The sequence below is a fragment of the Amia ocellicauda genome, chromosome 6 (assembly GCF_036373705.1).
Source record: "Amia ocellicauda isolate fAmiCal2 chromosome 6, fAmiCal2.hap1, whole genome shotgun sequence".
Classification (NCBI taxonomy): domain Eukaryota; kingdom Metazoa; phylum Chordata; class Actinopteri; order Amiiformes; family Amiidae; genus Amia; species Amia ocellicauda.
Window position 1 is genome coordinate 9877404 of NC_089855.1, and position 27986 is coordinate 9905389.

At 42.1% G+C, this 27986-nt stretch overlaps 3 protein-coding genes across 3 annotated transcripts; 2 read left to right on the forward strand and 1 right to left on the reverse strand.

Moving 5' to 3' along the window:
- The first annotated feature begins 8672 nt into the window (after window positions 1-8672).
- atp6ap2 (ATPase H+ transporting accessory protein 2) lies at window positions 8673-15382 on the forward strand. Its single transcript, XM_066706061.1, has 9 exons — window positions 8673-8811; window positions 11308-11438; window positions 11651-11779; window positions 12066-12161; window positions 12443-12580; window positions 12889-12942; window positions 13227-13376; window positions 13678-13797; window positions 13970-15382. The coding sequence occupies exons 1-9, from the start codon at window positions 8733-8735 to the stop codon at window positions 14162-14164; spliced, it is 1092 nt and encodes a 363-aa protein (XP_066562158.1). The 5' UTR covers window positions 8673-8732; the 3' UTR covers window positions 14165-15382.
- A 702-nt stretch (window positions 15383-16084) lies between these two features.
- On the forward strand, window positions 16085-22877 carry gtpbp6 (GTP binding protein 6 (putative)). The gene is made up of 10 exons (XM_066706062.1): window positions 16085-16734; window positions 17146-17283; window positions 17558-17628; window positions 18116-18246; window positions 18864-18934; window positions 19164-19322; window positions 19446-19654; window positions 19928-20076; window positions 21744-21896; window positions 22462-22877. Exons 1-10 carry the CDS (start codon window positions 16254-16256, stop codon window positions 22583-22585), a joined length of 1686 nt encoding a protein of 561 aa, XP_066562159.1. The 5' UTR covers window positions 16085-16253; the 3' UTR covers window positions 22586-22877.
- On the reverse strand, window positions 22685-27791 carry LOC136750908 (PI-PLC X domain-containing protein 1). The gene is made up of 7 exons (XM_066706065.1): window positions 27636-27791; window positions 27374-27478; window positions 26966-27102; window positions 26530-26658; window positions 26011-26166; window positions 24338-24518; window positions 22685-23340 (listed from the first exon to the last, which is right to left on the reverse strand). Exons 2-7 carry the CDS (start codon window positions 27465-27467, stop codon window positions 23075-23077), a joined length of 963 nt encoding a protein of 320 aa, XP_066562162.1. The 5' UTR covers window positions 27468-27478; window positions 27636-27791; the 3' UTR covers window positions 22685-23074.
- Between the last annotated feature and the right edge of the window lie 195 nt (window positions 27792-27986).

Consider the following 27986-nt stretch of genomic DNA (forward strand, 5'->3'; position numbering starts at 1 on the left):
GGATTCTATCCCACTCTGACACGAGTTGTTGCGTTTCAGGCTTCTTGCAACGTGGATGCACTGACTCGAATAAAACAAGAAATAATAAAAGCGTGCCGGGGTTTAAGCAACAGCTTTATTGGCAGGGAAAGCAGTTTTACAAGCACAGCACTGCACTCATTTCTCACGCTGCAGCCTCCCTCTCTCTCCTTTACTACTCCAACTCCACGAGGGAACCGAGGTGACCTTATATATATCTCCTACACCCCCCCCCCCCCAGTCACGGCAGCCTTTGACCCCAGAAATCCCCACAATTCCCCTGTCAAATCTTAGATCCCAAAACGATCTGCCCCACTCCCGCACATACAGACAGACACACTGGAGCCCCTCTATTTAATACAATAGTCTGGAAAATCCCAGATCACCACAGTATGTTTTGCATTAGAAGGCACCACATTTAGATCCTGTTTTTTTAATAGTGGGATTTAATTTATATTCACCACGTTGTTCCTGATTTGCATTTTACTGGAAAGCTTTAGGTAAAAACTTAGACCTAGAACTCTGCATTTAATTCTGCTCAGTTAATTAAATATACTGTATGCATGCATATTAGAACAAATGCTTCTCACATGTGCATGTGAAATCAAGCCACTGGAGCCAACAGCCGCTGAACATACTGAAAAAATGTATAAATTGGGAAATTACTGATTGTCTCATTTCATGGACTTTAATGTGCTTCACATTCATTTAAATTTGCAAGAGAAATGCAACACATCCACAAATGGTCAAATGCGTGGGACCTTTTTGCAGCATCTTCATAAAACGCGTGGAAATATAAATCAACTTTTAGGTGAGCCTTCTCTTTTTAATTAAGCAGACATACTGTGACCTTTCCCAGCAAGCCCCTCTGACCAGGGTCTTTCAACCATAGTCCTGGATAACAATATCTTGTTCGTTTTTGTTTTTTAGTTCAACTCAGCTCTATACAATGTGAATAAAATAATACTTAATTTGTTAATAATCTTTAGCCACTGTTTATACACAGATTATTGGCACCAAAGTTACCAGAACTGTTGTCATTTGTGCTATACAACACCCCCCCATCATTGTTTATACCATGCCTTTACAAAGAGACCTACTTTTTGCAGAAGTCACGTTTATGAATTTAGCATTAAATCCTTTATATAAAATATACAAGGTGTGCAAGGTTGTGGATTAACTAGTATCTATTATCATTATGCCTTCCCAGTTCCTGGGTGCCAATCCATGAGTGACGGGAGGCAAGATAATTAATTGGTGCGGTAATTAGCAGCATCATATGCTGGCCGGTTCATTTCGCTCTATCTTTAGCATTGGTCCTTTCTTTCATTCTGGTTTTTAAAAACACGATCACATTATAAATAGCTGAACTGCGATTTGTTACACAACTGCTATTAACCTAATTCATCATGCATTCAGCAGGACTGGAAGAGTCACTTTTTTTCCTATGTATCTCCTACAGTATTATGAAATCCCAAATCAATAAGGTTTGTCATTTTTACATATTGTAATGAATGCAGCATGATCCGTATAGGTCCTATGTACCTGTTCATTGAATATATAATAAACACGATTTCAATTCAGCATAAAACACATAATGTCTAAAATATTTACATATTATTCAAAATGGGAGATATGGGAAATAGTTATACACATATGAGACCGTCTCTGAAGATCGGGGATGTTTGATTTAGATGTGATTTAGTGTATATATGCGCTTCAATCGCTACGAGACCCATAACAGTATATTCATTAGCACTGCTATGTCATGGATTACTTTAATTGATTATTACATTACAATTACTTAGCTGTGATTCATCAATTATTATACGTTTACAATATTGTAGATATTTTCAGTATTGACAAGGCTTAATAATATATATTTAATATTTTTTCAAAGGGTGCATGTGTAACCAGGATGTATGTTCAATTGTAGTTTTTCAACTGAACATACTTCCAAATGAATAGAAGTGATAGGGTTAGGGACCTGCAATATTTTACATATACGCAGGATGTTTTATTATTATATTTCCCATGACCCTCCGCCCCTATTTCCAGAGCCTTGCCCTCTGGTACTCCACACTGCCAAAGGATTTAAGGTTTAGCTTGCTAATGTAGTTGTATATAATGGCAGCATTATACAGAAGCAACCAGCAACCTATTTTACCAAACCAAATTAGGAACAGATACTGCCATTTTAAAAGCCACATTCACAACGAAGAATAGACGAGTCTCTGCCTTCTTGGCTCTTGAATATGTATTATAAACTGGCCAAAGATTTCACAAGTCTACCAGCGCACAACTATGACTATCCATGTGTCCTCTTTTGATGTATCTAGGCTAGGCTGTCAATTGGCACAATTACTATAACATATGAGTAGGCATGGCGTTATTCCCCATGGAATTTATTCTTTGCCTACAAAATCTTATAGCAGATATCGTACTTTTTGGACAGAGGAGACTCTGCCTTTCTTTACCCACAGTAAAATATTTTCAGAACTCAATGACTAGTTAACTCGTGCTGTTAAATCGGTTGCTGTAAATAGTTTGGTTTTCAACGTTTTTCTGCAGTAACTCCCCTGATCTTCACAGGTTCACAGTGACTTGGTATTGCTAACGTGTATGTTTAGGGTCAGGGTCAGACATGAGACCATGAGGAGAATCAAGCATCAACTGATAGGAGAGACTGCACATGTGCAAGATACGCACCCTAGGGCATCTACTAGGACAGAGGCAATCCGAGCAAATCAAATAGTAAGACATGTCAATCAATCATTCAATCAATTCATAAATCCCGCTATGGCTGAAGGTTTCAGGATTGCCTTGAAAGCCCTAGACTAGACTAGATGAGGAAACTCAGGAAATTGTATCCTGCCTGGCCATATCTGAGAAACTGAATGCATAATCCATCGTGATTTGTGCATTGTGATCGGTTTGCTGGACTGGACTGAAGATTATGTCCACAGTGTGAAGGTCAATTGGGCCTTCTATGTATAAGTCTGATAAACCAAAACATGCCTTAGAATGTTTTTACTTTTGTTGTTAAATTTAATTCAGACCCAAACAATGGAAGGATATCATAATTGTATCTGGGTTTGTGTTAAAGTATGCAAGCACAACCCCCCGTTGACTTGCTATTCATTTACTATTGCAGCAGCTATAATTTGACATCAAACCCTTAGTTTCACATTTTGTACTCGTTGATTCTGATCCTTTTTGCTGTGAATTAGGGATGTGTCCTGGGTATAAAGTTATTCCAATTAACTCATCAGCACAATTTGAAGCATTTATAAGGTTTGGTTATAATTATTAAACAATGAATTCGACATTATTTAATTCAATATGTGTTTGACTGTCTCCTCGTTTATCTGTGATGTAGGCTTAAACATAATTGCACACCTCAGATTGTTGTATACATCAACGAAGAGAGTATCTTATTATATCTTATGTTTCTATTACGTATTAAATCACCACAACGACAATAACATTTGACATTAGAACAGCGCTTTTTACTTAATTGCTTGCCACGACCTCTGATTTTTTTATTTTTCAATTTACATGGATTGCTTTGGAAACAGCTGTGGTGCATTGCACAGTTAATGGTCCTCTATAAAAGTTGATTATACTGCAGATCCGCTGCTGTGTCTGAACACCTCTCTTGTACCCCTTTGCATTGTATTCAAACAGGTCACTTTCTAATCCCCAGTCCTGTTGGTACGATAAAATACCCTCAGCCCCAGGGGATCACTGTCGAGAGAAGGATTGTGAAAAACACAGCAACGTGCTCCTGCTTTTACGCGACTGCTGGATCGGGTGTGAAGGGTCATTAGGGTACCCTCCCAAGAAGGTTCAGGTTTCTAATCTCGGCTCTTTACACAGTCATTGAAAACCATAGACTTTATGAGACGTGTTAATTTTTGGTGTTGGCCTTATTAAACTATTCAGATTGCTTTACTCCTTGCTGACACGGACTGTTATGATTGATTCACCCAGTGAACAGCTGATCATCCCTTTTGCTTTGATTGGGGTGAGGGAGTGCGAAATAGGGCGACTGTGTTAATGAACAGAAGGTGAAAAGCATTTCTAAACCGGGATAACTGCAACAACAACTGACAGTATAATACAATTATTACCTAATAATAATAAATGTTTTCATACAATATTATTGTGCTGCTTCTATAGTAATTAAGCAAATTACATTCTATTGCATGGAATTATTTCAAGTTAAATGAAAAGTAAAATTAAACTAGCTGCCATACTGCGATCTGTGAAACCAGCCCTGTAGTGTAATACATATATTGAACTTTGCATTATATATATACATTTGTTTTTACAATTGTAGTGTTAATAGCGCATGTGTACAGAAATATCTCATGAGGAAATAAATTCTACCTCTACCTCTGTCTGCAGTGTGTCCCATATCTCATATCTCACATCTTTCACTGCAGGTCAGAGGCCTGCCATTCTGGCCCAGGAGGGTCACACTGTCTTCTGCCTTTTCTGTACTGTCAGAGCCCCGAATCACTTCACTGGATTGATTATTTGGCTAGGTGGCTAGGAACACAAAACCCTGCACCGGGCCTAGTGCGCAACGTTATCCAACCGCCCTGCCTTGTAAATGAGCTCTGTCCCAGATGCTGAGCTAGGTAAAGAAAAAACATCTTTGTGGTAAGTGGTACTTAAAGCTATTTATAACTGGGAGATTCTGTATGAACACAGGTGTTTATTATTTTATGCATATTAATAACCATTTTAAGATTGTAGGAACTGCAGCCTGATTTGGGAGCTAAAGCAAGAGGAGCGGATTGCTACGGCGGGTAACAAAGAATTTGACTTGGCTTCAGTAGGTCGTGGGCTTAACCCCTCCTGCCAGGGTTAACCCTGTCTGTAATAAAGTGTTAAATGAGAAGCCAGGGGCAGACAGGCCACTTGTCTCAAGGGTATGTAAATGCCTCTCGGTCTGCGGCTCACCCTCGGGTAGGAAATGAGGGTCTGTGCGCTTCTCCAGCAGCCCGGCCCTGCCCAGCCAGGAGCCCTCCGGATAAAAGCCTGTCCACAGACACGGCTTATGGTATTAAAAAATATTAACAGATTAAATCCCATCCCCATTAATACGGAGAAGGGGAAAAATCCCGTCCAAAATGCGAGAATGATTACTACAATGTATTAGAGAATTATGTCTCGGTGCGAAAGCCTTAATGCCTGCTTTTGAAGATGAGTGACAGCGGTCATCTTTTTAAATTTCCTTATCTCTGCAGATATACTGGGTTTTTACCCACAAAATCCTGGCTATCCATTCTTTAAAAAAACCAAAATGTGAATAAGTAGAAAATCCAATGGTGGCCAATGAGCTTTGTTCCCCTAAAAACGCATTTGGATAAGTATTGCTTATTTGAAGCGTGCTGCTTTAATGTCAACGGCATCAGATAAGATCTGAGCCAGGCTTAATTACTGGCAGACGCGAATCCAGCTGCCGGAATACTATTTTTAGGGTATTGCACTTGATCAGGCCAAACATTAATTGTATGTCAGGCCGTGCTATCTATTTAGAAAGTGTCTAGGTGTATTTGTTTTTAGCATAAAACTCAACCCCCCCCCTCTATAACGTGCATCGTCCAGCCCCATTCGCAGTGAAAGAAGAGCAGCACTGATTGCTCTCCCTACCATGAAGGGAAGCCCTGCGTGGGAAACTGCAGAATCGATTCAGAGAGAGAGAGAGAGAGAGAGAGAGAGGGGGGGGGGGGCGGGTCCTGCACACAGCCAGCTGAACTAGTATAATCAAACAACTGTTCAGCATCCCACTGCCTCTCCCATAGGCTCGTTCATTTTAATTTGTCAATCTGCGACAATCCTTCCATCTCCTATCAGCGAGACACAAGCCATGCAATAGCGGTTTCGCATACGAGTGCCTTTTCTTCTCCGGGTATAAATAGCCTGACACTAAATCTAAGGCATGAAAAAGAAAAAACGACCACAGGGATATAACATTGAATCTGTTCACTCGATGGCCTGTTTCAACTGAGCACACAAAAAACATTGGTTCACATCCCAAGACAAAGAAAACAAACACAGTCCTAGGTAACTCAGCAGTGAAATATGACAGCCTACAGATGCATCCCCCATTGCCCCTTGTCCGGATCCCGAGGATGCACCTGTATGGATTTGCACAATGTCCTGGAAGCCACCAATGAACTGGTGCTGTAGGACCCGACAGACAGAATACGGGTGATCTTGTGCAGAACTACACGCAGGTTCCTGGTCCAGCATCCTGCAGTACGAGCTTGACACAGATGTGAACAGTTGGCTGGCAGTCTTGCAGATGTGGGATCACACAACGAGCATCACAAGAACCCGTTGCCCATAGCCTTATCATTTTTAAACGTAGGCAGCCTTTGTTTAATTTACCTTCTGGCTCCTGCGTAAGGCGTCACTTTAATTCTTCCCATTATTTGTCTCTTCTAGTTGCTTTCCTAATGCGGAGTGTCACTCTTGGGATTGATGCCTCTCATTTGTTTCGGGCGTGTGTTTGGGAAGCGAGCCGTTTCGGCATGATCCCATATCTCCATCTAGTGGACATGAGGGCCACAGCAGCTGGGAGGTCCAACACTTGTGCAGGTCTCCCGAAAAGACAACAAATACATTCAAGCCACCTAACTAGTACAAGTACACAAAATAATCACTTACAGATCGATTATTTCACCAATCAAATCAGTTAAGGCATCTTAATATAAGTATATGAATCACCAATTGCCACAAATCATGAAGTGGGTCTGTAGATGTTGTGATCAACACAGTATACAAACCCCAAAATAATTACACTTTTACACTCTCCTTCCCCTACAGCACTGGGTATTGACCTGTCTCAAGCATGACTTTATTCTGCAGTTATAGTGACTACTGTGCCAATGATACAAATATCTATACATCTTTGAAACAAAATAACAAAAAATATCATCAGATGACATTCTACTTGTATGTTTTTACAAGGCATTGGAGGTTTAAACTGTTAACACAGCCCTCTTGTTCCTCAAATAAAAAAAACAAGTCTAGTAGTAAGTAAGACATTGAAATAAACCCCAGCCTTTCACTCACATCCCATACTAGGAAACAAGAATAGTTTTATCATCATATTAGACACGCACACTTTATCAAGAGAATCACTGTGCAGTGTTCGTCTGAAAAGAAGAATTAAAATGAGCACAGTGCATTTAAATATTACTGCTCTCATATCTCAGATCTCATATCCTGCCCAACTGCCAGCACTAACCTTTCCAGGTCCCACACATGTGAGCCTAATTAAAGGGAGGAAATGATTAACTAATAAATACAAGATAGTAGCCCTCTGGTGATGCTTGGAGAAATTAACAGATATTAACCTTATCCAAATTAAGCTGTAAAAAACACTTTAGCTGTTTGGTATGTGAAACTGGTTGTGCTTCTGTGCATTGTGAATGCCTTCTGACACCTCCAATGCACATCAGCAAAGAGTTGAAGCAATCTTGATCCTACCTCCTTATATTTTATTTGCACAAAACATTGTTAGCTTTTCAAGGCAACATGAGATTTGCTCATTTATCAATACCCCCCACTGTACATGAATAAACGACTGATTCACTGTATAAGTAGCACAACTGCTTCTGTAAAGACACTGATAGCAGGGCCTTCATTTCACATCACTCTCATCCAAAAGACAGTGCAAGTAAGTTGGCCAGGGAACCAGAGAGGGTGTCAAGTATTGAACTATAATTTGAAGTATCTAAAGATACTTTGTCTGCATCAGACAGTAGATTTTGCACAACATATTACTGAATATGCATTATTGTGTATGGTAGTATGCAGGTTACTAGCAGTGATAGTTTGTAGGTTAGTGTAAGTAGTAGTTGTAGAAATGAGGTTATGTAGGTTGCATAAGTGATAGCAGGTGAGTTAGTGGGTTATTATTCACTGCCTAGTAATGTTGCCCTAGAGAGCCTTATTGACTGCACCGTAATATACTGTATTGTGCATTGCATTGTATTGGGCTGCAATACACTGTACTGCACCATGACCAAGTGTGATACACTATGCTGAACTGTCCTATACTGTAGACTATTATAATGTATTGTGCTGTACTGTCTGTACTATTATGATATAACATATATGCTGTGCTGAGTTGCAAGGCACTGCATTGTCTTGCAGTGAGTTATACTGGGCTGTGTGGTTAGTTGGCTCTGGGGATCAGTTGATTCAGTTTCAAAGATCAATGGGGGCAGACGTAGGTACCATGTGTATGTACGCAATAGGTGAATGGGTTTTAGTGAACGTGAAGTATTTAATTAAACAGGTAGGTAATTTAGGTACAGTGTAGTCGCTGGAGACTACGTAGTTTACATAATCGAACTGCAAATCACGATGTAGAGTGAGTCAGTAAGGAAAATGGAGGGATAGAGTCAATTTCTTTTTTACATACAATGCTCAGTTAAAGGCCATAAAGGCCTGTCGTCGAGGTGTCATTGACTTGAAGCAGCCAATCACACGCTGCAGTCGCCAAAGCATACTGTTTTAATTGGCTAAAATGTCTGCCCGTCATTACCCCTGCTCTCTTATTGGTCACAATCACACGGAACGGCAGGCTCCGATTGGTTAGCCGATGTTCAGCCACGGGATGAGGGCGGTCCTTTGTGAAAGCGTACCCATAATCCTCTGCGTCAGCGACCGAGTGCCGGAGAAGGAAGATGGAGGACTGCGGGAGTTCAAGAAGGATGGACGCTTCCCTGATGGCGGCGCTTCTGGTCTTGGTGTCTCTGTCAGCGGGTAAGGATCGGTGTGCACAGGTTAATGATGCTCGGCGGCTTTTCTGCATTCAATCCACGGCGAGATGTTAAGCTGTGTTTGGCTGTGCGATGTCAGACGCCGCTGATCAGCTGATCTTGACAGATCTGTGGGCTCCCCGATCTGCCTACATCGTAGCGATTTTAAATGGCTTTTAAAACGACCGGTTTTCTTGAATGTAGCATTATCTAGTGCATCTAAACTGCAGATAATATGGAGTTGCTTTATATTCACGAGTTGTATTGAGTCAGCTATTGCTCACATTGACAGGACGGACGTGTCGTTATCATGTGATTATGAGAGCTTAAGGCTGGCTGTTTAAATCTACTCGTCTCCGCTTCTGCTTTTACAGTCCTTAAAAAAGGGAATTAGGGTGGACTGGGGAAATAGTAGTAGTTTTAACTTCCAGCTCATGAACGATTTCCAGATATGCATATAGCAAAGGTTTAGTTGTTATGTGTAATGCTTTTTTTTTATTTTGTCATTTCGTTGATTTATCGAGGGCATATATTTTGATTTATAGCAAGTTTAGTAATATCATTGTAGTGGGATGTTAAAATGTGAAGCTTTATTGTGGCTTGATATGCTGTCCAATATCATATCCTATATAAAGCAGCCTCATGTCGTGGTGTGTTTTTCTACATGTATAGTGTGTGTGTGTGTTTATGTATGTATGTATGTATATAAATGTATGTATTGTTACATTCTTCTGTGTTTCTTAGATTGGGTGCATTAGCCAAACATCAATCTGTACCTCTTCAAATTAGCTATCATCGCACAAGCTTGTTGTTTCTCATGAGAAAATGGCTGTGATCTGTTCCTTATTTATTTTAAAATGTTTTTTAAAAGTTGTAAAGGCTGGATTAACTGTGTTTGCTCGTGGATATCAGAGTTATGTGCAGCAGTGTCATGTAGTTCACAGTCTATATAAATCCTGATATTGTTCGCCATCTCTGGCTCTGAACCCCTGAACTCCTCTCACTAATAGCAGTGTGCAGAATCCACATGTCTGCTATTTTGGCTGCACTCCGCATGTGATGATCACACTTTTTCCAATAGCCTCCTTCCTGAAACACCTCTAATTTGATTGATTTTCACTTCAAACATGAACTCCCTCAGTCTGTTATATAGGCCTATTAAAAGGACAGAAATGGAAGGGGATATCTTGCCAGGACACCTGGAGGGGGGAATGTTATCGCAAAATAATGCAAAACCCCACTGAGAAAATGTGCCAGGTCATAAAGTCTGTATGCCAGGCTCACTTCATAACAGGCCAATCAGTAGGAAAATATGAAAGAAGAAAGAAGATTTTTTTGATTTTGAAGCTCATTAAACATTTGTATTCAAGGACTTGGTTTTATGTATCTTTATACTATTGTATACGTAAGATACAGTTCACTTGATCGTGCCAGTCGACTACGCTGGTTTGTAGGAATTGGATAATGCTCACTAATGTATATTACAGTGTGTGTTTGCAAGGGAAATAGTAACTTTTTTAGTACAGTACAATCTGCACTAAGTAATTTGTTTTGTGTCTTTTTGTAATGACTGTTCCAACTACAAAAAAAAAGTGTATGTCCATAATCATTATTATTGTTTGTAGATATTATTGCTTATCAAGTTTTTTCCAAATTGAAATGAAAACATTCACTTCTGTAGGCACCCAAACAGAACAAATGTACATAACAAAAATGACCTTGGCACATACTTGTTTATATGTTAACAGAATTTGTTTATATGTTACTCAGTTTCCGTATTATAATAATAACCATAATAAATAACCCCAATCTGCACCTCAGGCTCTCTTCGGACTAAAGCTTAAAGCTGTGAAGTCACTGTTGGGGTTTTGTCTAATAAAAAGCAACCTGTGTGTCACAACAGCAGTAGAGAGAGTTCCTTTGTGCCGATCAGGGTCTCTCAAATGTATTTACAGTATACTATAAAATGAGAATTGCATTTTATGACAAGGTATTGCTTTCCTGCTTCGCTTGTTTCCAGGTTCATATTTTACGTCAGTGTTTTCACATACAACATGTGTTCAGTGGATTTTTTGGGGCTTTTTATTATGATGTGGAAATTGAGTATAATATATAAACATTCTGTTAACGTATAAACAAATTCGTGCCAAGGTCATTTCTGGTTGTGTGCTTTTGTTCTGTTTTGGGTACCTATACAAGTGAATGTTTTCATTCCAGTTTGGACAAAACTAGATAAGCATTAATATCTACAAGCAAAACATGTGTATGATCATAATCATTCTTTTATTTTGTACCTGGCACAGTCGCCCCAGGCTGGAGTGTTAGGAGAGCGATTATTTTAAACGACCATTGTTATTACAAAAGACAAAACAATTTAGGCTACTTTGTACAGATTGTACTGAAATATAAAGTTACCTTTTATCTTGGGGGGGGGGGGGGATTGACACAGAACTGCCAATAACCAGCTGCTTCATCTAATCCCTGGCTTTGTTTGTTCTAGGCGTGTCTGGGGACAGTTTCACAGTGTTGAAAGCCCCAAAGTATGTCAGCTTCAGGGAAGGCGAGTGGCCTGTGTCCGGGGAGAGGATCCCAGACCTCGTGGCTCTGACCATGGGCTTCTCTGTGGAGGAGGTACTGTAGCTCAGATTGGGGGGGAGAGGGAGATAGTTTCAGCATTAAACATACTTCAGTGTGTGTATACTACACTTCAGTGTTGCACAGATGTCATCTCTCTGACTGGCAACAGAATAGGTGTTTGAAATCTTGTTAGAGGTCCAGACATTTAAGCATGGCTGGCCCAAGCCTGTGGTGTGCAGTTGTGACTCTGTGTGTGGTTGCTGCAGGAGCTGTCGTGGCCTGGCCTGCAAGGTGGCAACCTGTTCCAGCGTCCCCAGGCCAACTTCCTCATCGTGGTGAGGGGAGTGGGCAGCCTGCCTCTGCCCCAGCCTGCAGCCTCGTACCCTGTGGAGAATGTGAGTGCCGGCCAATTACTCCACCTCCCTCCCTCTCTCTCTCAAATATGCCCAGTCAGCTGAAATCTAGATCTGGCTAGTTTATGTTGATGCACTCAGATGATCTTCATTCTGTTTCCCCCTCAGCAGCAAAGTTAATTACATCACAAAATACGCCAGATTATTAAAGTTCAAGACAAGGAAGAGGATTATTTTCTTTTTATAATATTTTCAAATCTATAGTTAATTTGATATTTGTTTGTGTCAAAGCTGACCTCCTGAATTATTTTGATTTTGTTCGCTGTAGGCTGTCCCATTCACCTTGGACAGTGTGGCCAACACAGTCCACACTCTCTTCTCAGAAGACACTCCTGTTGTCTTACAGCTGGCTCCCAGTGAAGAGGTATGATCTGGTGCTTGCAGGTGTTAGTGTGTGGAGAGTCTAGCTAATACTTTAGGTGTGTGTGTGTTGTATACTGGTGCCACAGGAATTGATAGATGGAATTTAAAAAGGTCAGATGTTCTTTTATTCTGTACAATATCGCATACTGTTTTATTAGGTTAACCATTTCACTACACTGGTCTTGTGAGACACAGGCTAACAGAGGCTTGTCGAATGACCATCTCCCTGGTCTCAGCTCCAGCTGTATTCACAGGCCCTCTCTCTGGGTGCTTCCTTCACAGAGGCTGTACATGATCGGGAAAGCCAACACGGTGTTTGAAGACCTCCCTGTCACTCTGCAGCAAATCCGGGGTCGCCTGTCGCAGGACAACTCCATCCTCAACAGCCTGCCGCCCAACTCGCTGAGCCGCAACAATGAGGTGAGCGGAGCTGGGCCCTTAAACGGAACCGTCGTGTTGTTCTTGGGCTACTCGGATCGAAAACGTCACTTTTTCACAAAATATGAGTTTGTAACTTCCTGGACTTTAGTAGGATCTCGAGTTGTGGTTGTTACGTAATTTATAAAGCTGTAACTTCAATGGCAAAACCCCGGGCTCTGGGAGACTCTCGGATTGCACAAGCTGGGCAAAAGCCAGGAGCCTTTTTCCTACCCACAGTACCGTTAATAAAATCCTACATGTTGTGATATCATAGACATATTTTTACAATCTTCTTCTTCTTCCTTCAGGTTGATCTGCTTTTCCTTTCTGAGTTGCAAGTCCTTCATGATATCGCTGCTCTGGTAAGAACTTCTGCTGCCTTGACAGAATGGTCAGCCCAGGATTATGAATTCATATAAATAGACAAGGATATACTTTTTTGATATTTTGTCCCTTGAGCAGATCTCACACTTGCCAAATGCCCAAAACGACATCGCGCGGGGGCTTACTTTATTAGCAATATATGGAAAGCTAAGCACTCCCAAAAATGCATCGGTGCAGTCTAAAGGTCAAGCGAAGCTCAAAGAAGACACGGTGCTCTGAATCTGTCCATCCCACTGCTGTATTTCCTCCCCTTGCCGTACAGCTGCTGAGGCACAATCACCTGGCGAAGGACCATTCCCCTGACCTGTACTCGCTGGAGCTGGCCGGGCTGGAGGAAATCAGCCGGCACTACGGCCCCGACTCGCAGCAGATGAAGGATGCCACGCGCATCCTGGCCACCCTGCTGCAGAAGGTGAGTGTGTGGGCCTCCAGGACACGGCATGCCCATCACGGCACTCTTTAGTTCCACGCCAGAGCCGGCTCGGAAAGCTCCGCCGTGTTGTAGATCTTTTGCATTTTCCAATATCGGTGGAAGCTTCAGTCTGCTCTTCATGCGCTCTTGAGTATCTTAAAGAGCAGTAGTCTCTGGTCTTCTCTATTAGAACAAAGTGCTTCTGAAATCTCTCAAATAATCTAACCTGCCTAGGTGTCGGCTCTGTAGATGGAGTGCATGCACACATAGCTGTGTCCTGAGCCGCCTGTTTGTGCTGCAGTTTGCAGATGACGTGTTCGGCATCTATAGCCGGAACGCCGTGGTGGAGGTGGTGACGGTCAAGAGCTTCGAGTCGCCCCTCATGAGGAAGTCCCGCTCCATCCTGCAGTCCATCGAGATCGTGAGTAACCTGTCAATCAAGAGATCCACCCGTCGCAGAGGCCTGGGTTGTGGTCGGGCACTTGAATGCCATACTCTAACGGATTCATTGCTCTATTTGTGTAGAGAGCCTAAGCCTCATTCCTGTCTAGTTTTGTTGTTTATTCATTTACCACTGTCTTTGCATCCCTCAGGGCAACCCCGGAAGCCCATATAACCTGGCCTATCGGTACAACTTTGATTACGCGGCGATCTTCAACATCATGCTGTGGATCATGATCGGCCTCGCCCTGGCAGTCATCGTCATCGCCTACAACCTGTGGAACATGGACCCGGGTTACGACAGCATCATCTACAGGATGACCAATCAGAAGATCCGCCTGGACTGAAGCATCCTCTCCTGCATTCCCTCCCAGCTGATTTGAAAATGAAACTATTTCTCTTCCCCCCCCACCCCCCGCCCTTTGCCAAGTAGCCTGGGTTTTAAAGTCTGGCCTTTCCTTTTCAAAACCACAAATGTCTTGTAAAAAGTAAATAAATGTTAAATGCAGTTATAGACAGTTTTTATGATAATATTATATGCACCTCAGAATAATTGAAGGTCAGTTTGGCTCATTTCACGTTACTTTCATTTACAAGGTTTAATGAAGGCTTTCTAAAACTGTTTACTTTGATTTTTTTGTGAGAAATGCTTCACTTTTCCAGATGTATTTTTTATTCAGTTTTAAGTGGAGCAATGAATAAAGTAAAACGTGTATTTGTACAGATATTTATCTCTAGAAGCCCCACTTTACCCCAGGCCAGGCTACATCATTCCTTCTGAAATGTTTTAAGAGTGGTTGATTCTCCCTACAAATGATATTGTCCTGTGTTCGTTTTGTATGTCGTTGTTGTCGTTTTCTTTTTGGCACTGAACTAAGGAAAGAGGATCTGATGGTATGCCTTTTCTCTCTGTGTTGTCAGTGTCTGTGCTGGGACATGTTGCACCTATATAATTTAATTGAACAGCGTTAGATATATGTATATATTGAGATAAGTGAGATAAGTGAAGAGATTGATACGGTCCTAATATCTCTCTGCATCCCCCCCGACTTAAATATGTGCAGTTAAAACTTGGATCTTTCACATTTAAACACAACAAACTGGAACTGTGACAATGAAATCTCTGGGGGTTGTTTCCTTTTTTGCTCTGCTTTGTTAAACAAGCTTTTGGTGGAAAACGGTCAGAAACCTCCCTTGTTCTTGTAAATCTGGGTTTCAGTCAATCATCAGTACAGTCTGAATGGAACATTGTCCTCAACAATTAAAAAAATGCATACAACTGTTAAACTACTTTTGCTAAACCATTGTTTTTAGTTATAACTTATTTCTTCACATGTATGTGGTGAAAAGGGGTTTTTGTTTAAGTCACACAATTATATTCTGTACGGTACTGTGTTGAAATTTGATGTAAGTGGTGGTAAGAACAAAACAAGGTTTATAATTAATTAGGATTAATTTGCATAATGAGAGTACACTCGGTATGTACTGCAGCAGTATGTGTGTTTGGGGGGAAAAGTGATGTAATGTGAAACTTGTAAAATACATAATAAATGACTGTCCATTAATGTTTTGTCAATGGCTTACTGTTTTACTTCCATTCACACCAAATTAAATAAAATATCACCATAATAGCTCTTAAAAAATACTTTTAGTCCTTTGCTATAACTGGGGCTGGGTCTCGGCTATGGTACTGGAGGAGCACGATCTTCTGGTTTTCATTCCCACTTCATTGAGCCAATCATTCTTACTTCAACCGTGTCAGTTTTGTAGTTATTAAATGGCTTGGGGTTATTCGGGCATGTAGGTGACAATTGTGCTGGAGTCGGCGTTGGTGCGCAGGGTATGTGATGCCCAAGCTGACGGTCTTCCTGGGTGCCCATCCCCAAAACCCCAGGGACAGGCGAGTGATCACAACACTAATGTTGACAAAAGAGTTGTCAACTTTCTGGGGCAATTTTAAAGTTTTCTAATTCCCTCCACTCAAAGTCCCCTAATGGTTGTGCTGGCTCTGGCTGGGATGAAAACCAGCGGAGACAGTGGTCGTCCAGGACTAGGTTGGGAGCCACTCCTTCTCACAGTTCGGATACTTAGTTGTAAATGTAATATTTTATGATTCATTATTATTTTAGGAGATATTCTTAAATGAATCACTCTGGCCTTGGGGAGGCTGGTGTCGGCGCAGTCTAGCCAGCAGGCGGAGCTCTCTGCCGTTGAAAAGCCGGAGCTCCTCCAGAGTCGCTTCGGAAATACTCGGAGAGACGCCGACGAGGACCGAAAACAGGCAGCCATCATGTTAGGTTGAGTTTTGTTTTCAGTTCAGTTTCGTGTGGTTGTTATAGCTTAATGTGAAGTTATATATCATACATAATGAACTACAGTAGCCTTAAATGCTGCCTGGCTTGAGAGGTCAGAGGACATGCAGAGTGGCGGTGGGTGATGTATACAATGTATCTCTCCAAGTCTACAGTGCTGATTAAATATGTTGTAACCAGACACAGCAGGACGCGTGTATCGACCATACCAGGGTTATGCAATGTAGTGGATGTTCATTTGCGAGGTCTAAAGACATCGGCGCTCTGGGACATTAGTAAGGCATGTCCTAGATACAGAAGTCACAACTTAGGGTTACTGTCACCACGCTTGCACCATGCACATGAACCCGAGTTTGCACACATGACGACACGTATGAAGCTGGACCAGATACGGCATCGTCGTTTTTCAACGCACACGTCCAGGTGTAAAGCCCAGCACAGCAGCCCGGGCGCCGGCGGACAGCAGGACGCAGAGCCGGACGATGCGGAGCTGGAGGAGCTGTGTCAGCAGCGCATCGCAGACAAGGTCGGCAGCGAGGACCAGCGGGTGTTGGTCATTCATCCAGATGTCAAATGGGGAGCAAAGAAACAGCTTCTCACCACAGGTACATTCATTCCCAAAACAAGAAACAAAATCAAGACTTTCAATCTGGAATAGCATTTTCTGTGTACAAATTGTCAGGACAACTAGTCTAACTTTTGAAAATTATAAACAAAACTGAATCACTTACTGCATCAGTAGAGACAAATAAAAATAAATTGCATATTCAACTTTAAAACGTGGTTATGAAATGGCAAAAGTCTATCCTTGGTCATACCTGCACACTTGTCTGGTAAGGACTGGCTAAAGTCACAACAGAAAACTGCTAACATCTGCTTGATAGCAGTTATGAGTAACACAAATAATGGGCTGCAAGTGAGGACAGGTGTCTAGTGTTGTGTTGGCAGGTAGGTCATTTCTACTTTTGTTTTAATCTGACATGAAACCCGAGTTCTTGGTTTTTTTATTTTTGAAGCCGAGCTTCAGATGGCGGAGGCTGTGGGACTCGTCCACACTCTGCAGAACTGGAGGGTGGTGGACAAGATCATCGTCTCCACAAAGACTCCTGAGAAGAAGAGGATTTTTGGCAAAGGAAACTTTCAGGCTCTGACAGGTGTGCCAAACGTATTGTCTCGACTACCTCAATCATTAAAGCCAGGACTTGTAACTCTTATAAGATACATTGTAGGCACACTCCAGGTTTTTAAAAGCCAGCAAGTGCCATTCCAAGAGGCACAGGTGTTTGTGATTATTGGATACAGGATTATCCGATACAATCTATCCAAATATATTTGAAGTAACCAGTTAGCTGCTCCTCCCCCTTTTCACATGAATGTGAGTAAATGGCAAACAGTCTGTCAATTCACCTCTATTTCTTGCCTTTTCAGAGAGGATCAAGGGCTTGCCGCAGATCACCGCGGTGTTTATGAATGTAGAGCGCCTGTCTCCCATTACAGAGGTAACGCAGAGCAAGGAGTAATTCTCCTTTATTATTCTCATTGCTTTTTTATGGGGCCAAGTCCATTCTTTCGCTGTGAGCCAGTTTAAGCAGTAACCGTCTCGCTTCAGTCCAGAGGGCAGGACTTCACACCGTGTCAGCGCTGAACAGTGATGTCGAACGGCAGGAGTTCTTGTTCCATCTCAAGCTTTTAACGATTGCATTTTACACCACCGGTAAACACCCCAGTGAGGGTAAGACAAACGCCAAGGGCTTGAGAAGTGACCTGTGAATCGGGTTCACTCCTATTCCCACACTTCAGTTTTGTTATTCTCTGGCTTATCAAGCTGATTTAAGAAACTGCTGTTATGATATGATTATAAAATCTCTTTCCATGACGTGGTGTGGCTTGTATTTGAGTGATGAGACTAAATGCAAAAGCAGAGGCTGTCAGTCGCTGAGACTCTGAATAATTCTGCTTTGTTCCGCTGCTATCCTGCTGGGTCAGAGGGAGATGGAGGAGGCCTGGGGGGTGAAGGTGTTGGACAGATACACCGTCGTGCTTCACATCTTCCGCTGCAACGCGCGCACCAAAGAGGCCAGGCTTCAGATCTCCCTTGCAGAGATCCCCCTGCTCAGGTACAGTACTGTAGATCAGGAATTCCCAACCCTGGTCCTGGAGCAGCCCCTACCTGCTGGTTTTTGTTCCAACCGAGCTCTCAATTACTTAATTGATCCCTTAATTTAACTAATCATTTCCTTTTAATTATTTTAAACAGTAGGGCTTTTAAGTATAAAATTGTTTGTGGAACTTATCCTATTAAAGAACCAACTTTTTATCAGTTACACAATTTAAAAAGTAAAATGTAAGCAAATGATTTAAATTAATGGTTCAATTAAGTAATTGAGAGCTCGGTTGGAACAAAAACCAGCAGGGTAGGGGACTTATTTAGTCCAGGACCAGGGTTGTGAACCCCTGCTGTAGATCCTCTCAATGCTGGGTCCTACAACAGAGCACTCTCTGAAGTGGGTAGACATTTTTTTGTTGTAATTAACAGTGTTAGTTTAGGTGTGTTGTGGATGATCATGTTGTTTACATGCCTGCCTTATGTTGCAGACAGTGCCATCTAGTGTCCAGTCAGAGTAACTGCAGCAGTGCCCTAATGAGAACACTGCATCATCAGTTTTCCTGTTATTCCGCCTTCATCAAAGCAGTCTCCTAGTGAGAGTGATGCCATCTCCATTTGTGCCGACAGATCACAGCTGAGGAACGAGCTGGCAAACCTGGATCAGCAGGGTGGAGGTTCCAGGTATATTATGGGCTCAGGTAAGAGACTGCAGCATCAAGCAGTCTGTCTCTCCACAACATGTTTCAGGAGACACATATGTATATTATCTTCATCTCTTTTGGGCCCGTACGAGAGGGGAGCCAAGCTGAGTATCAGCGGGGGATTTTACTGTCGGGACTTTAAACAAAATGACTTTAAATTTAAAATGATAGAAATTAAACCCACCCACACAACAATTAACTCTCTGTGTTTGTTTTGGGCGCACAGGCGAGACGTTAATGGAGGTGCAGCAACGCCTGCTGAAGGACAGAGAGCTGAAGCTCCAAGGCGCCCTGGACAAACTGAGGAAGAAGCGGCACCTGCTCCGTGCCCAGCGCCAGCAGAGAGACCTGCCCGTGGTGTCCGTCATGGGCTACACCAACTGCGGTGAGCAGCGCTGGGCTTCACAACTGCATGGCTCACAGGGCAACCACCAAGAGGTCCCTCCCCAAAAAATAGTATTTGATTGCTTACATGCTGCAAAGTGAACATGTTTGTTTGCCCCTGCAGGGAAGACGACCCTGATCAAAGCCCTGACTGGAGATGTGGGGCTGCAGCCACGAGACCAGCTCTTTGCCACGCTCGATGTCACTGTTCATGCCGGCCAGCTGCCCAGTCACATGACTGTCCTCTACACCGACACCATCGGCTTCCTGTCCCAGCTGCCCCACCAACTCATCGACTCCTTCTCCGCTACCCTGCAGGACGTGGTGCACTCTGTATGTTCATCAGTCACACGGGGAGTCTGGGGGGTCTTAATGCAGCTCTGTACTTGCCTGACGTAAGCAGGCTTGTTAAGCAAAATAAGTTTTCCATACATTTAAGTGCAAGTCTCCAGACTGCAAAACAAAAGCAGTGTTTAACCATGGCCAAGTTTCCTGAAATTATTGCATTTCACTGTTAGATTTGTATTTTATTTTATTTGCATAGAGGAAGCAAATATAAGCTCCTTCTTGCTAGATGGTTTAATTTAAATTGCAAATTTCTTCTAGGACTTGATAGTTCATGTCAGAGACATCAGCCACCCAGAGAGCCTGAACCAAAAAGTCAACGTATTGAAGGTGCTCAGGGACCTCCAGATCCCCAGCCATCTGATGGATAACATAATCGAAGTCCACAACAAGATCGACCTCATTGATGGGTGAGGAATGGACCACATGAATACAGACATTATGGTAGTCAAAGGGTGTGAGATCATAGCTATATTCTCAGTTCGCAAAGAAGGAAATAGAAAGAAACAGCTCTTAGAGCTAAAACTAATGCAAAGAGTTTTTTTCAATACTACAACAGCAAGAGTTCAATAAAGGAGGAAGTGAAACAGATAAAGTGCAAAAATGAAAGTATCTTGGAAAACAAACAAGATGTGGTAAATGCTCTAAAAGAGTATTTCAGAGGTTTTTACAAAAGAAAAAACAGATAACATGCCACAGGTTGACAATCAGTCCAGTCAAACCCTAAGAGAGATCAGGATAAATGAGGAGGAGGTACTAAAGGGACTAGCAGAATTAAAAACAAACAGATCACCTGGGCCAGATGGGATATTTCCAACAGTACTTAGAACAGGGGATGTGCCAACTGACTGGAAGACAGCAAATGTCACACCAATCCACAAGAAAGGGGACAAAACTGAGCCAGGAAATTACAGACCAATCAGTCTCACCTGCATCACCTGTAAAATGTTGGAAAAAATGTTGAGACAGAAAATAGAGGAGCATTTTAATGAAAACCATATTGTTGGAGATAGTCAACATGGGTTTAGACGAGGCAGATCATGTCTTACTAATTTATTAGAATTTTTTGACCATGCAACTGCAGCTGTAGATCAGGTGAAAGCATATGATACGATATACTTAGATTTCCAAAAAGCCTTTGATAAGGTTCCACACCAAAGACTGATCCTCAAATTGGAAGCTGTAGGCATCCAGGGTAATGTAAGTAGATGGATTATGAACTGGTTGATGTGTAGGAAACAGAGGGTGTCAATTAGAGGAGTCGCTTCTAACTGGAGTGAGGTTGTTAGTGGAGTTCCACAGGGATCAGTACTAGGGCCTTTGCTTTTTCTAATCTATATTAATGATCTGGACTCTGGGACAGACAGCAAACTTTTTAAATTTGCAGATGATTCTAAAATAGGTGGCTCAGCAGATACAATCTCGGCAGCAGTTTATTCAAAGGGACTTAGATAATATTCAGTTGTGGGCCGACATCTGGCAAATGAAATTGCAAGGTAATACAGCAGGTAACAAAAATGTCCACTATAATTACACTATGGGAGGAACAGAACTGGATGAAGTAACACATGAGAAAGACCTAGGTGTCTATGTGGACGCCTCACTTTCTCCATCCAGACAATGTGGGGAAGCAATAAAAAAGGCAAACACAATGTTAGGGTATATTGTCAAAAGTGCAGAATTGAGAACAAGGGCAGTGATGTTCAGACTGTACAATGCACTAGTTAGAGCTCATCTGGATACTGTGTGCAGTTCTGGGCTCCACACTTCAAGAAAGATATCGCTGCTCTAGAGGCAGTTCAGAGGAGAGCAACCAGACTTATTCCAGGTCTGAAGGGAATGTCCTACTGAGAGACTGAGGAACTGAACCTTCTCACCCTGGAACAGAGGAGACTACGTGGGGACTTGATCCAAGTCTTCAAAATCATGAAAGGCATCGACCACATCAAACCAGAGGAGCTTTGTGTGGTTTTGCTTGATTCATTTTAAGCAAACATAGGATCTAATGCTACAAATGAAAAGTACAGCCTTCTGTATGTGTGCTTAAAATTAGTTTGTTTTTCTGCTTGGGTTTCAGTTATCAGCCCACTGAACCAAACACACTGGCCATATCAGCACTGAAAGAGCACGGCTTGGATGATCTGAGAAGCCGAATTGAAGAAGCCATCCTGAAAACCACGGGGAAGAAAATTCTGACAATTAAGGTGGATCTCAACAGCGCTCAGTTAAGGTAACCAATGATCTTGCACAACTTTTATTTCCACCCTGCCTGTAAAGCCTATGCCAAATTTACCTCAAGGATAATGTATGACCATTGTGGATGCCCTTCTCTGGACACTTCCCTGCTGCTGCAGTATGGCTTTGTGTAAAACAAGGAGCAACTCTGAGCATGAAATTCTGGAAGGTCTTGTAAACAATTCTGTTTTTGCATGACTAGAGTGAATTTGAATTTCACAGCTTTAGGCCTGTGTCAATGTCTTCTGTTTGCCCTTCTCTTCCCTCTCTAGCCTGGAATCGACTGAAAACAAAATACCCAGGTTATTTTCATAGGTACACTGCTGTAGCTGTGCTCCACCTAGTTGACTGACATAGTGTGTTTCCCTAAGCAGAACACATCGCTTTACATGTTATGGTGGCAAATGTATCAGTCCAGCTTTGCATCCCATCCAAACAGACCATAACAAGATGCGTTCGGCTGCCTTTACGTGAGAAATGCATCAGTAAAGATTGCTTTGACCGTGAATGCGTTTGAATTGCTGCTCTTGGATTGAAGGGCTGTGTGTTTCTGTCCACAGCTGGCTGTACAAGGAGGCCACGGTGCAGGAGGTGGTGGTTCTGCCAGAAGAAGGAGCCGCTGACGTCAAGGTCATTATGAGCAATGCATCGTGGGGGCGATACAGGAAGCTATTCCAGTACTAGCAGCTCTGGCATCGACTAGTAACCCAGAATCCCTGTGTTGAAGCCTCATGTTAATTGGATGATTCATCGGCACACTTGTCAACATCAGTGTGATCAGAATTCTTCCACATTTATTTATTTTTCATGCATTAAGTGTTTTTGTTTTTTTACCCACATTCAGGGACTTTGTGAAATACTGGTTACGTTTCATTGTGCTGTAACCTTTCAAAGATTAATGTATATAAAATAGCTAAGCAGTTTACAGTAAAGATTATACATGTATTTTGTATACAAAATAAAGTGGTTTAAATTATTTTCTTTTCATTGCACACTTCTCCCATTCATTCATGACAAATCATACATATTTATGAGGATCTTGGTAGGAATAAACCTGAAAAGTAGAACAGTGTACTGGAGTTCATCAATACTTATATAAAAATAAAATATATAGTTTCTGCTTTTTTCCATACTCATGGAGGTGTATTTCCAGTCGTATTTTTCATATTTAATTCAATGCATGTTGTTAGTGGGCTCTGGTTCCGCCTGTATCAGCTTCTTGTTCAGAGATATGACAATTGAGCAGAACTGGACCGACCCGATGAAGTCTCCAGCAATGATGTTGAGGCAGCCTGGGTCGGGCCCAGGGCTCTGTTTCTGCAGCCAGGCTGCCAGATAGCCGTAGTTGTGCAGCGTGAGAGTGCGGATGGACTGTGAAGGGTGACGCACAATATACTGCGTGTCTGCCGTCAGGTTCAGCCCAGCCACAAAAAATCCCCCTACAACCACAAAATAGATTGGTTTGAAAGATAGACTTCTGCAACCTTAACTTCCTCTTTACAAGAAAATAAAAATAAAAACAGAACTAGGGTTGAAAAAATACTCTGACAGGTCTGTACTGTTTCATGTGACATAAAACACTAATTTCCCTGATAATATGGAGAATTCCAGCATGCACTGAAACAGTCAATTTATATAATAATTATGTATAAATATATTTACCTATATACAGTATATAGCCTATAACACTATGAAAATAAATGAGCTGTTAACATGAAATAAAATTCAAGTGGAATCTCATTAAAACGAAAATCTCACGAAGGAAAATATGTAAATACTGTATGTCCAAGTCGCAGCCCACTGTTAATAGTAATACGAGAGTAATGCTTCTCGTTTGATACAATGATATTTCAGTACGTAGGTAGATTGAGCTGTATTATTAGTTTACATTAAAAACTTGTCTAACCGACTATGAAAAGAGGTGAGACAGGTTTCTCAGAGAGAGAGAGAGAGAGAGAGAGAGAAAGAGGGAGGGCCAGTTTACATCTGTGAGAAATCTGCTCAGTCATAAACACCTTAGGGAAAAACAAACAAAGGTTATACAATTTCTAAGTTTACCTATTTCAAAAGCTGTGTTGCAAATCTTTGGATGAAACCTTGTTACCATGATTTAATCTGTAATTAAAACACTATCAGCTTTTCCTGTTATAAATAAATAAATGTATCTATTGTAAGGCGAGAGAATGAGTTTTAAAAAAGTATTTGTATTGTATTTTATTAATGTATTAAGTATTTGTAGGGTAGACTGATGCTATATGAGTTCAGACCCTGCTTGGCCCCGGGCCTGCACAAGGTAAGGAGCTGGGCTGAAAAATCACGGCCTGGTTCCGCGTCGGCTCGACAAAATTGCCAGTGGGTGACTGGTTCTGGCTCGGGTCAGATATGCCAGTGGAAAAGGGGTGAAATGACTGTCCACCTGCACGCTCAGCCACATACCTGGGCGTCCTGAATGCTTGCGTTGCTGCAGAAACTGAACCACAGCTTTGGCGTCGAGTTTGTTTGCCCACCAATAGGGGATCGCCGGCCATAACTCTGGATGTTGCTCTGCTTCTACGTCTTCATAAGAAACAATGACCTGGTATCCCGACTCCCACAAACTCCTCAGGGTTAACAGTTCCTGAAGGCAAGCAAACGCAGACACACCAGATGTAGACCTTTTCAAAAACCTGACTGGATCTGTGTGCCAGTTTCTATAGCATAAAGCTAACAGAGCACAAGATCCACCTGGATGGGAATGTGGTCCATATCAAATGACTCTTACTAAAGCTTTAAAGGCTTTAACATCCATATATATATATATATATATATATATATATACATATACACTCACCTAAAGGATTATTAGGAACACCATACTAATACTGTGTTTGACCCCCTTTCGCCTTCAGAACTGCCTTAATTCTACGTGGCATTGATTCAACAAGGTGCTGAAAGCATTCTTTAGAAATGTTGGCCCATATTGATAGGATAGCATCTTGCAGTTGATGGAGATTTGTGGGATGCACATCCAGGGCACGAAGCTCCCGTTCCACCACATCCCAAAGATGCTCTATTGGGTTGAGATCTGGTGACTGTGGGGGCCAGTTTAGTACAGTGAACTCATTGTCATGTTCAAGAAACCAATTTGAAATGATTCGACCTTTGTGACATGGTGCATTATCCTGCTGGAAGTAGCCATCAGAGGATGGGTACATGGTGGTCATAAAGGGATGGACATGGTCAGAAACAATGCTCAGGTAGGCCGTGGCATTTAAACGATGCCCAATTGGCACTAAGGGGCCTGAAGTGTGCCAAGAAAACATCCCCCACACCATTACACCACCACCACCAGCCTGCACAGTGGTAACAAGGCATGATGGATCCATGTTCTCATTCTGTTTACGCCAAATTCTGACTCCACCATCTGAATGTCTCAACAGAAATCGAGACTCATCAGACCAGGCAACATTTTTCCAGTCTTCAACTGTCCAATTTTGGTGAGCTTGTGCAAATTGTAGCCTCTTTTTCCTATTTGTAGCGGAGATGAGTGGTACCCGGTGGGGTCTTCTGCTGTTGTAGCCCATCTGCCTCAAGGTTGTACGTGTTGTGGCTTCACAAATGCTTTGCTGCATACCTCGGTTGTAACGAGTGGTTATTTCAGTCAAAGTTGCTCTTCTATCAGCTTGAATAAGTCGGCCCATTCTCCTCTGACCTCTAGCATCAACAAGGCATTTCCGCCCACAGGACTGCCGCATACTGGATGTTTTTCCCTTTTCACACCATTCTTTGTAAACCCTAGAAATGGTTGTGCGTGAAAATCCCAGTAACTGAGCAGATTGTGAAATACTCAGACCGGCCCGTCTGGCACCAACAATCATGCCACGCTCAAAATTGCTTAAATCACCTTTCTTTCCCATTCAGACATTCAGTTTGGAGTTCAGAAGATTGTCTTGACCAGGACCACACCCCTAAATGCATTGAAGCAACTGCCATGTGATTGGTTGGTTAGATAATTGCATTAATGAGAAATTGAACAGGTGTTCCTAATAATCCTTTAGGTGAGTGTATATATATATATACAAATGTACATAATTCAGCTCACAGGTCTTGGTCGATATTAAAGGTCTTACCCTGTAAGGACACAATCTGGAGCCAAAGATTGTCTTCAGAGAACTGATCAGTTTCTCATGAAGGTCCCTGTTCAGGCCTTCAAAATGGCTACATGCTAAAATGACAATTTCCTTGGGATGGGATGTGAGCCACAAGGCAACCTCCTTTAGGACCTCCTGCAAAACATGAATAGGCATAATTTTCAAAATGAAACATTATCAAAGGAGCAGTCAAACTGAACAATAAAAGAACAATAATAAATCCATCATACAGCCAAAATATAACAGATTTCTTCCATAGAAAAGTGTTGAATCAGTGTGCCTGCGGTACACCTGTGTACTGAGTACGTTTTTAGAACAAATGTAAAGAGGATATTGTCAGAAAGTGGAAGCTATTGGAAACTTGCTGTATAATCTGCATCTGAGTACTGCACACACACTAGAATTAGTTTTGCTCTCCACATTCCTCAGGCTATTGATGTCACTCACATCGGCATTCACAAGTAAAAATAAAACTGCAGATGTCCCGGGCTCACTCACCCTGACTGTCCGAATGGTGTAGACCACGTGAGTGTAGTACAGATCATCGGAAGAGTCCTGTGGTTTGTGAGCAATTCTCAGGTCGAAATAGCGAATCCCTTCTGTCAGCTGTTCCACAATGTTCTTCTCCTATTGAACCACAAAGGAACAATTGATACCTCACATACATTGCTATATTATTCAGTTCATTAATAACAATTACATTTACAATAGGTCATTTTCTCTGAATGGCTTGAAATGTCCTTTAATCTTTTCCCAAATTACTAGCACCCACCTCAGAGTTCTTTTGGACAGTTACATATGGACATTTATGATTCAATAATCTGTGTGTGTTTGATGATGGCTCTGGATGCAGACAGACAGTCTGTGTCAATATAAACAATGGACTACCTTATCATAAACTGCCGATATCAGTGACACAAGAAAAGATACAGACCTGCGTTGTTGCCCATTTATAAATAACTGGCCGGGTGATGCATGGGAAGACCTTGTCCATGCTCTTCAATACTGCAGATTCAGACCTGATCAGGGGAGACTCCATATCCAAACAGTAACTCAAAGCATCATGACTTCCTGAAACCACACGTTTCTTTAATGAGGTTGACTGAGAAAAAGCCTGTAATGAATTGATTCAAGTGATTTTCTTTTTCTCCTGTGCAGATAACATGATCAGCTATAAATGATAACTCTCAGCTAGACCTGCCTTGTTGGGTTGCCACTCCTTCAGCCAGCACTTCACAATAATCAGGGTTGTGGTGCCAGCAGGCTTGCCGATCTTTTCTCAAATGTACCCTACAGGTGGAAACATAATAGTCTGGCAACACTGGATACCAGCTGCCCCTACCTGGGATGGCGAGGGTGTACAGAGCCATGTCCCAGAGTTGTTCAGGCAGCTGAGACATCCAGTCCTCATACTTGCCGCTTCCAGGAGATGCCATGCTTTAATGATCTGCAAGACGTGTTTAGAGTTAGACCTTATACCTAATACAACTAAAGTATAACATGCGTGCGGTAACATAAACCTAGCTAGTATAGGGCTGTGGATGGACCTAAGTGTCAGAGAAGGAGGAGACAGTGAAACACTAAAACTGCACTGTATTTCCTACCAGAGAGGTGTAGAGATCCTGCAGAAATGCAACCAATTCCAGGTAACTTCTCAAGTCAGAGCTCCGGAGCTCTCAGGCTGTGCACCATCATTAAACAGCTGCAACAAATGTAATCAAAATGTCAATAAAGCAAACCTGGAGTCATCGTCTAAGGTTCTTCCTATTTCCTGCTGGGTTATGTTTAGTATTTCATAAGTTATGCAGCAAACCCAGTCTCAGGGACCGTCTACAAAGTACCAACACACGGCAGACTAAAGCCAAGGCAGGCGTATGTTAATGTCACACCAGACTTTCATATTCTGAACTGCTCGATCTATTGTCATTCAATAAATGTATGATACATATATAAAT